Source organism: Paralichthys olivaceus, chromosome 23, assembly GCF_024713975.1.
Source record: "Paralichthys olivaceus isolate ysfri-2021 chromosome 23, ASM2471397v2, whole genome shotgun sequence".
In the NCBI taxonomy this organism is placed as follows: domain Eukaryota; kingdom Metazoa; phylum Chordata; class Actinopteri; order Pleuronectiformes; family Paralichthyidae; genus Paralichthys; species Paralichthys olivaceus.
The window spans coordinates 9285210-9296271 of record NC_091115.1 but is presented as its reverse complement, the minus strand read 5'-3'; the positions used below and the strand labels follow the sequence as shown (position 1 = coordinate 9296271).

Here is an 11062-nt window from a genome sequence, read left to right as displayed (position 1 = left end):
TATATCGTGGAAAAGAGAAAAAGAAAAAAATCATGTAATCATCCCCATAACTATGTCGTAAGGTAATAAAAGTGATGGCAGTAATATTAATTTCAAATTCATACATTTATTTTGCCATTACTTTCAAATGGATGTTTTATTATTTTCTGTATGTGATTAAATAGAAATATTAGTACTAAATACTCAAATCGAATGAGTATAAATCCTCTTTACTGCCACACTTGGCAGAATCTCCAACACTATAAGCACAATTTAAAGTGTCCTTGGAAATATGTTGGGCAATTTGAATCATGAATCCAACCAAAATGTATTTAATGAAATAAGACATTTATTTTTCTAAACTAAATAAATTTTCCAAAAGATTTACTTGTTTAAACAATGCTGTAATTGATAATTAGCTGTCTTTGATTTTAAATGGTGTTGTATTAATTTGCTTCTTGTCTTTGTAGCTGCTGTTTCGAAAGGTGCTATATCATTGAATGGATTATTATTATTGTTAATCTGAATTAGTTTTCTCTTGATGTTTTCCTTCTTGAGGAAAAATACTTTCCCTTCTTCAAAACAAATACTCATTTAAAAACTATGAAAAAATGCTACCCCCTGGTGGTGAAATATAACACAATGCTGTAGAAAAACAGAATAAATCTTTAATGTAAAAAAGACATTGCAATTCCAGCAGTGACGAATAAACAAAGTTAAGACACAAAGCATTTTCTCACTTTATACCAAACACCGAAAGTCATAACAGTTATTTACAACATTTAATCCCTTAGTGTACAAAATACATTCACCGGTGCAAAAAAAAGAATAACAGTAATAAAACAATAAAACTTTGGCGTCAGGAGGGAACTTGTAGCTTATTCACATGTTCAATAGTAGTTTTTCTGTATTGTGAATGTTAATGTATGGCAGCTAAACAGTCACCACGTTTACATGGAAACCAATATTAGTAGAGAATATTAATAGTCTGTATTAGATTCTGCCATGTAAACAGCTTTTTTTAAGGTCACACTCGTTAAGCAATAATCAAATTTAGACAGAATGAATATTCCAACCTTAGTGATGCAGACATGTACGTCCATTTATGAACAAACAAGTTACTTGACATGACCTTGGTGTAATCAAGAAGAAAAATAAGGAGTATAAGCTTTTGCAAAATTAGAAAGAAAACACTGAAAATGGTAAACTGTAACATCATACTACTTCAGGTGAGTGTTTTAAAATTGGCAGAATAACGGACGTGCATTGCATAGTGGACGTAATGATGGGAGTCAACATGTAAATTAGAATAATATCAGTAATATAATTGAAATAATGTCGGAAGGTCAACAGTCGGCATATTGGTGTCCATGTTAAAGTGGTCACTGTGTAGCACAATGAGTCTGGTTGACACAACAATAGTCTGAGGTGTCTAATGATTCAGCAGCAATGTTCATCATTCTTGTATAAAGCATGATGAAATGTATCTGCCTGCCATGTTAAGGTAACTTGTGTGAAATGTTTACTTGAGCAAACAGGTTTCAATAAAAGCAGAACAATTCCAGAAGGAGTGGTTTCTGAAGGTTGAAAGTGGTCCAGTGCATCTTCTCTCCAGTTCTCTTATGGTTTGTCTCTTTTAATAAGAGTGCTTCACAATGTTTAATAAATTCTCCAATATGGAAAGTCAAGAGCTGCTCTCGCACCTTCAGTCGAGAGCCAAAGGCACTGAGAGATGAGGATCTTCAGTTGTCAGTAAAATATAAAAACACATGCACACATTTGTATTAAAGTTTAGAGTGACTGCTAAATTTCGTATTTAGCTACAAACTGGCCTACACTACATTTACAGTAGATTTCAGGCATTTACATCACGCTCTTATCCAGAGGAACTTAGAGGTGAACAGTCTCAGACAGCATCAGCTACCTCTTTAGGTAGTTTCCATCCACTTTTTTTGTGGAAACAGAAAATATAAGGGGAGAAAAAACGTTCATGTTCAACTGAAACAAAGTGCATTGGAAACAAACTTTGCAGATAAATCAAGACATACATGGAGTATGTGGCTTAAACGTTCAATGATGTTTCTGCTGCACTGATGAGACAAAATATATTTGCCAGTAAACAAGAACATCAAATATTTAAGGAGACTAACATTCCTCCAATTGATTGATGAAAGAAATTACTGGAGAATTAGCGCCCCCAAGTGTTTATATGGATGAACCAACTCCTAATAATTGCATATTGGTAGATTTGTTGGAGATTTAGCTGTGGAGAAACTCTACTTGTTCCACAGAATCAAAGGTACATCCCTGATTTTTTGAACCAATGCCAGTTCAAGCTTTAGTGGTACATCATTTAAAAACCTGCTGTCTAAAGCAGGCAAGCTTCAATCAGTTTGGGAGAGTTCAACTTCCTCCCCAGGAACGTAAGGAAGGATGTTCAGCCACCATAAGACATTGTCCTTATCTTGGTGGCTGAGCTTGTTGTTTGTCATCGTCCACGTGGAGCCTTCCTGTTGGTGTTAGCCAGGCTGTGTGCCAGTCTCTTTGTGAAGAGTGCGTAGGATTTACCACAGTACGTGTGAGTCGTCTTCAGCAGTTCCTCTTCTAGAGGATCCAACAAATTTGTCACTGGGTCGGCGCCAAATGGAAACTGCAATGACAAAAACAATTCAGTGGTTAGGTAGAAGATTTGACCTTGTGTGGTGTTTTCAATAGCTGCAGTTTGTACGTTGGTTATCTTTTATAAACCTCCACATTCTAAATGCCCTTAGTTTTTTGTCGTCTTCTTTTTGCCAGATTCACAACAACCTTCTCTCTATTCTTTGGAAAGGTTCCTCATTGATATGAGCAGCCTCCAGTTTGCTGCAGTCCTTCTTTCTGGAGCTGACCGCCCACCTCTTATCAAAAGGCTTCTTTCATCTTGAAGCTCGTGCTTTTTCAGGACCTTTTTCTTTTTTGGATTGTCAGCTGTCCTCAAGTGTCTGCACAGCCTCCAGTGTTTTGGCCTCAGCCAACTCTTGCTGGGGTTTTCAAGCTTCTTCCATTTCACATTTATTGAGGCTACTCTGCTCATGGGATCACTAAAAACTTAATAAAATATAAGAAATGGTTTTATATCCTTACCCTGATTTATAGCCTGCTACAATCTTATTGCCGAGTTCTACAGAGAATTCCTTTGACTTCATGGCTTGGTTTTTGTACCGACGTGTGTGCCTTCCTAAAATCTGAGTCAATAAGTTATTTTTAACAAAACCTCAAGGACAAGTAAAGCGTAAACTGAAGGGGCCAGTACTGTAATTCCAAATAACTACATATTACTTTTACTAAAAGATACTGGACAATCCATAAAAAATTTAAAACAAAACAATCATGTAAAAGGAGATAATCTACAGTTAATGTGCTAAAAAACAGAGTTGTACTGATCTGAATATTAAAAAAAAGGACGATTTGTGTGCATCTATCTGGTCTCGTGATTCCAGGTAAGATGTGTCCTCCCCTGTCCCTTCCTGTTTCTTAGGAAAACTGGACAATATGATTGGTGGTAGCCTAAAGGTGGCAGTAGTAGTATTCTTGGAAACTTGGGGGACGCCTCTTGACCCCCTGCTGTTCTGGCAGAATCGATCAGATTCCCTGTGTAACTCAGCAAAGTGCAGCTCTGGGCAGCATTTGGCCTTGGAAGATGTCTTCCCGTGGATAAATTAAAGAATAAAACCTGCGAGGCCCGCTGGACTCGGACAGAGCTCCAAATCTAATCTGATCGGTCAGCCGGGTAAAACATAAAAAAGGCGTCCACATTGTTGTTGCAGTCAGTTTTATGCTATGGGCTTAACGTCCAGTTATAACCGGGGATTACAGGAGAAATTTGATGTCTTCCCAATAATGAAGGAGCCTTTACAATGCTCCGAGGAAATCAAAGAGGAATTACCATTTTTTTTATGCCAGCTCATTTGCTTGCAGTTTGGTCCCTGATATTGGGTCACAAAGAGAATGTTTTTATGGGAGTGGACACACACACACACGCATGCACCCGCCGGTCATAAAGTTGCATTTACAGTTGGTGTATTGATTTTGTGCGGCTGATGGGGGGCTGTTGATGTGCAGACTCCTGACTCTAGATGTACCATCGGCTGTAAAATTTAACTGCTGCTTCCCGGGCTCCGCTTTTTGCAGCGGAGGGAGGAGAAGTTACTTTTATGACGGACAGACTGCTGCGGTCTGTTTGAGACAGGCGGGCAGACAGACAGGGAGGAGCACCGCTGTTTGTGTTCCATTTCCTTTGTGTGCGGATGAAGAGCGTGGACAATGATTTCACATCAGTCTCTTAATTGAGGAGGAAATTGTCTGCTCGGCTAAATTAGCCTAATTTTGAAGCTACAATTGTATAATTTGCTTATTTACTTACTTATTGATGAACTATACATAAATGAGGCACAATAACAGCTGGTGAATTGATTTCTCATGAACTCCAGATAATGTCTGAAAAATGATGTCGTAAAAAAACAGGAAAGACTAAATACAATGATTAACTTCTTGAGATGAAACAAAATGTTGTATATCAAATTTTTGGTCACGGTGTCATCGCAGTAATCGTCATAGCAACACCTGTGCTGTTCCCAGGCCAATAACTGTCCTTTTGCCTGTGCTCTGTCACTCAGTGATGGTCACCTGACTGCACGCCTGCGCCACATCAGGATTCAGCCTCAGTAGAAATTAGCTTTCCAGGAAGTTTTCAACCATGTGCCAGATTTAGTCTTTGCTACTGCTTTTCACAAGTGCCTGATTTAAGCACACCTCCCTCCCTTCACCACTTTACTTTTGTCTGCTTTCCAAAGAAACATTTTTTAAACTTTGATATTAGACAAGCAGCAGTTTAAGAAAATTGAGCAAGAAAATCGACTTCTTTGCTCTTTAACTTCCGCTTGGCATTTAAATCCTCTTTCCCCAGCCAGTTTCTGAACTTTCCCTCTTTTACTGAGCTGCCGGAGTCTTCCCATCCTGTTCTTTATTCACTCCACAGATTCCCTGCACGCGCAAAATCTAAAACAGATGAAATTGTCCGACCCATGAGATTAAACACGCACAGAATCAATCCATACTCCTCCATCCTCCTGGCAAACCAGACTTAATCACATATCTATTAAAGTATCAACACCTACACATGCTCTTATGGGGGAAAACGTTTTCATGCATGCTATGGCCCTCTGTTGGGATTCTACGCTGATCGAGCCAGTGTTTTCAGTTCAGGTGCATGTGTGTCGAGTGTCGACTGCCATAATTGATCCTGATCGTATACAGTCTTAACTGCAGGCCATAGATAAGGTATGGATCAGCCATCGCCTTGATCTATGTCCAATATTTAGTTAATAGGAAAGCAATGAGATGGTGAACAGTGATGGCTTCATTAAGCAAATGCCACTCCTGTCGTCGATATCATTACGCTGCTGGTAAACAACACATAAACATCCTCACAGGGGAAATTAGTGCTCGCTGCGATCATCTGCCGGTGGAGGTATGAGGTAAGTGTAGGAGACTATCTGATGTCACCAGCACTTTAAAGGAGACCTGCTATGCTTGTTCAGTCTTTCCGGGTCCTCTCGTGGGTTGTATATATGTTTTGTGAACGTATACATGGCTCAAAATCCCAAAGTCTGCAGCAGAGGGACCGAAGGAGGAGCTGAATCTGGCTTTAAGTCTCCTGCTGCTGCAGCAATGAATAGAATAAAGAAACAAATGTGTTTTCTGAACATTGGAGCCTGTAAACCTTTTCAAGTAGTGCCCCCAAATTAAAAGGATGAACCCAAAAACAAGCATAATGGGTCTCCTTTAAAGTTCTTCAGGGTCAGCATCCAATCCAAAATCTCATTTCGTCCCTCGGAGGGGAAAGACAGGGAGCAGTGGAGGAGGGTAGGTGGGACGCCGGGGTCAGAAAAGGTCCTCTCCCATCAGATGTTGCTCTAAATGAAACCTCTGGCACTTTGAAAGGGCTCGACACGTCTTTTTTCACCTTCATACCTGAGAGACATTAACGGGCTGCAGGAGTTTCTTGCAGTCGCTGTTTTTAGTTGTTTTTAGAAAGAGAGGGATTGCAGGGAAAATATAAAGGAGGCCTATGCTCTTTAATCATGAGGAAAGGAATATTAAGATGCAAATAGATGTTTGGAGAGCGCATACCTCTGCCAAGGTCAACACCGTTCGTACAGAATCCAAAACTTTGATGGGTTCTTCCTTGTATCAAGTTCAGTAATTTTGTTAAACAGAGATGAAAACGAAGCTGCTCAGAGCGATCCGTTAGTTTTATCATATCACCCACATATCAGCCTTCGTTGCAGGCAGTCTTTTTGACCTGTCGTAGGCTATCGACCCTTCAAGTACAAAACTAGACCTGGTGCCATGTTTCCATCACTGCCGGTTGGAGCTGATTAAAACCAGTGTCTACTAATTTGAGGTGGGAGGGAATACAGACAAAAGCCAGATGTCAGCGAGTGTTAGTGGGTTTTTCAAACAGTGGAAAAGGGGCTATAGTTTTATGGTTGTAATAATTTTAACTTATTTTTGGGGCAAATGCAGACAAATGACTTGCATTGCAGAGCCCTGCTAATTGGTGGTGGTTCCCATTTGTTGCCATACATCAGCAAAAAGACTTCATCCCCCATCTATGATTTTTCATCAAATTATTCTCTGAGAAATCAAGGAAAATGTTAAAAAGTGCCCAAAACTGACACCAAAATTTAATGGAATCTTTAAATACTCTTTAAACACTGCATCCTTTCACTGAGTATCGTGGAAATCTGTCCGGTAGTTTTTGTGTAAACCTGCTGACAAATAAACTAGCACACACTGACCTTGGCAAAAAAAAGAGTCACATCCTCCAATCAAACAATATCCAGCTTCCTTTGCTCTTCCTCTTCAACCATCAATATCTGCCTGTGTAACTGCTGCAGGCTGTTAAAACATAAAACTCTGAGACAAAGCCTTTAAAAGCCATAAATACAGAGGAGCAGACAATAAAGACTTTTTTGTCCCCCATTAATATTTTAGATTATTGACATTTTTGGTTATTAAATTTGATCAGACGCGAGTTTCTTTATGTCTTCATTCAGTCCCAGTAATAAAAATAAATTTATCACCAAACCGCAGCGCGGACGTGCAAGAGCTATTTTTCACGAGGTGCGGATAAAATTTAGTTATTAACGGATTAATAGAAGGGTAGTTAATTTTACAACATCAAATAACATTAAAGGAGATGGATCTGCTTTTTTTTCCATCTTTCATGAGTTCTGTGTTTTACCGCTAACTTTTCTAGCACATAAATACAACAGTGTCTATTCTGTGCCTGCAGGCTTAAATATGGATCAAACGTCAATTACACAAACACGACAGGGTGTGCTCACTTTTCGTATGGCCTCGTAAACAGCTCGGAAGGCGGGCTGCTTGTGGTCGTGGTAAACCCCTCTGTTTCCGTGCAGTATGTAGATGCCATCCTCCTCTGCTGAAGCACAGTTGCTGCCATAGATGCAATGATCGGGACGATAATTCCACTGGCACGGAAACTCCAGCAACGTCTCTGCGAACGGAATGGAACACAAACATGGTAAAGGAACAGATATGATATGATAACATTAATGTGTACATCTTGGCGATATAGTTATATCTTTTTCAATTTCATGCTCCTCACCAGGGTTGTGGTGGAAAATGATATTGAGAAGGTCCTGGTCCCCCCAGGTTATGTTCAGCTTGTATTTCTGGAGCAGAGGCATCAGCAGCTCCTCCCAACGCAGCCCCACAGACGTCATGTCGTTCTGTCAACACACACGAGTCCCAACAACAGTCAAAACTTTGTAGATACTAGTGCGGAGCTTCAGTTTGCAACAGCATCAATGAATCCTTGGTGGACAAATGCAGCAGAAGGAGGACATCTAGTGGCCAATAATGGTGGTACACTAATACATTCTGGGCAAAGTTTCTCAGCCCCTACCTTAAAGAACGTGTTCCTCATCCTCGTCATGTTCATGAGCATGACCCCCGAGTTGATGCCCGTCCTGCCGTAGAAAGGGTGGCGGGCGAAGCGGTTGTACCAGGCGATGCGGGGCTCCTCGTGCTCGGGGGCCATGGCCGCCAACTGGGAGGAATTGAGGCGTGGCAGAAACGCCCACAGACGGTCTAAGGGCTGCAGGAAGAGGATGTCCGAGTCCACGTATACGATCGAGTCGATGTCCTTCAGGATCAGCTACATAAATGGAGAGTGACACAAACAGTCACTCAGAAGATGGAAATAGTGTGGATGCTCTGCAGTGTTTTGATTTGTGTATATATATATATATATATATATATATATATATATATATATATTGGTGAGTGCTGCTCAGGGGGATTTTCCTCTTATTTTATAACATTGAACTTCAGTGATTTGAAGACACCACATTTCACTATAGTGTTCCTGAATATATTAAGGAAAAGTGTAGCTTTTCATTTATTTAAAATTATAGCAAGTGTTATTCATGTCATAATTAACATTTTTGCAGGATTCACATTCTGAATCTTGATTTGTATGTTAAAAAAACCCAGAATTGAATAACTGAATCACATCAGAGATAAACTGAAGTCTATCTGAAACTCACGGGTAAGAAGAGCCTCTGAGAAGCGCAGGGTTTGAAGAGTTTCTTCCACTCGACTGCGTTGTCACTGGGGAAGCTGATGGAATAAACTGTGTATTTGAACCTGGAGCGAATGAATCCAGGCCACGACTCCAACTGTAACAAAGACAGAGGTGTTCAATGAAGACATGGTCAACACAAACTCTGGGTCACTAACTGTTTTCCAATTTAAAGACTCCAAATATCTCCCACTCACTGCTTCCATAAAGCTGGCGTGTAGCTGATCTTCAGCAAAGATGTGCAGGTGGAGAAGTCTGATGCTGAAAAGCACAGCAGACTTGATCATGGTGAGGGTCTCCTCCAGCCGCTCACCACAGGCCACCACAGCCAGGTGCATGGGGGGCTCGGGTTCACTCTGGACGCTGGTGCTGCCGGTCTCCACCTGACCCCGCTGACGAATGATGTACCTGAGTCACACAAAGATGTTGGGGATTATTATGGGTACATTTTTATTTGCTATAGAGATAATTCAAGCACAAGGCTCTTCTCTCATATAATAAGTGAAGTTTACTGACTTGCACTTTTTTTGATGGTGAATATACAAACACAGTCTTAACAAAAGGCTTCATCAGGGTGTCTGTCTATCTTATATCCCTTGAAACTAAAGGACACCATGTTAAACAATTTTTAAAAAAGCTATAGAACTTCAAAACTCCCACTCTAGTTTTCTTTTTTGGGGAGAAAAACATGAACTTAATGTCAAGCTACCAGAGGACTCTACAGAGTGCCACCTGCATTTCCCTGCACATACAGAGAAATAAAAGGATGAGACACATCCTTGAGTCTGTTAAGCACCAAAACCTAATCTAGGCTAAACATTTTATTGTGTAATTCATTTCCAGGTACATTTTCTTCTGCCTTAAATGTCTCCAATTATTGTTTGTCTGGATAACACCTTGTCATTTTTAAGAACAAATAACATCATACTCTGGTCCTATATATAACCAGTTGTTGCGTTCCTCTATCTGATGCCATGATGTCCTGACCTATTATCTAATCAAGTAATTAATTGAGATTTAAATTAGCTCCTTTCCTAAAATCCTTAAATTGAGCAGAGACATAAACAAAACAGCATAATGCATAAACACACTGATTATATAATCTCATGTCTCGTGTCTAAACGTGGCTCTAGTTTGGTCTATGGGAGACATTACTATCTTATGACGTCTGTAAACTTTAATGACATATTACTGAAGGGCTTCACAAATGATTTGTGTTGTCTGATTCTTTGTTCGGTTTATTGGTGAGTAGCATCCAACTTCAAGGTGCATCTATAACATCTACCTGCCTACACCACCCATCGTCTGCTTGTTACTGTTGTTATTATAATTATTACAAAACAGCAAAGACAACAAGCAAATCAACACAAGAACACATACAGGCAACAAATATAACACAACCTTCTAGAAAGGAAACACAGTTACAGCTAAAGAGAAATCAAGTAAAAGCCAAAGTAAGTTTGGAGAGATTTCAAAACATGACTTGTCTGCAGCCATAGAAACGTTGTGGCTGAATGACGTCACCTCGAATGCAGCCGCAGCAGCGTCACATTCCTGCACATAATCAGCACCGTGCACAGTTTACACGAGCACGTGTCTCCACTAGAATCAAGTGTGACGTAGAGGTGTAGATTTCCGCCGGAGAGCTTCACACGCAGACACACAAACTTTACCAGTGAAGGTTTCGGGGCCCAGTTTTGTCCGCGGCCCCTCGTCCGGCTCCGGGCACCGGGATGAAGCCCCTCTTCGGCCCGGTTCCTCCCGCAGACGCGCCCGTGTCCTGCAGCTTGTTGTAAACGTACAGACCCGAGAAGACGGCGAACACCGTGCACAGCGTCAGTGCGCGACCGTAGCGACGCATGATGGAGTTTAAAGACAAAACTCCGTGCGACGGTCATGACACAGACACTGAGGAGCCATAATAAACCAGCGAGCCACTTCCGGTTAGGGTTTGGAAAATAAGAGTCGTGTTCAGGATCATCAGGTGGAGAAACTACACCCTCTGGTGGTTGCGCAAGGATTATTTTTTTTAAAGGGATAGTTCACCCAAAAATGACAATTCACTTATTATCTCCTCACCACTAAGTGTCTGAGTCCAATAGAGACGTCTGGAGTTTCAGGAGTGAACACTGTTGCAGTCAAATCCAATACAACTGAAGTATCTGGAGACCACTTCTTCAAATGTAGATTATTTATAATGTGCACAACAGTTACATAGAACTGGTGATGGAAGACTTTGGTCCCTTATAGCCATGCTCACAAAATTGCAAAACCAAATAAAATAAAGTATCTTACAGAGCAGAATGAATGAATGTAAAGGAAGTGTAAATATTGCAAGGTGCTGAACGCAGCTACAGAAGAGGATAGCAGTGGACATGAATATTTGGGTGAACGAGGTGCTTGTAAAAAAATATTTTGAAGTTTTCATTT

At 40.5% G+C, this 11062-nt stretch overlaps 1 protein-coding gene across 1 annotated transcript; it reads right to left on the bottom strand.

The window, feature by feature from the left end:
* Positions 1 to 625: 625 nt before the first annotated feature.
* On the bottom strand, positions 626 to 10595 carry LOC109632644 (glucoside xylosyltransferase 1-like). The gene is made up of 7 exons (XM_020092037.2): positions 10306 to 10595; positions 8830 to 9040; positions 8598 to 8729; positions 7955 to 8206; positions 7655 to 7778; positions 7371 to 7543; positions 626 to 2629 (listed from the first exon to the last, which is right to left on the bottom strand). Exons 1-7 carry the CDS (start codon positions 10491 to 10493, stop codon positions 2468 to 2470), a joined length of 1242 nt encoding a protein of 413 aa, XP_019947596.2. The 5' UTR covers positions 10494 to 10595; the 3' UTR covers positions 626 to 2467.
* Between the last annotated feature and the right edge of the window lie 467 nt (positions 10596 to 11062).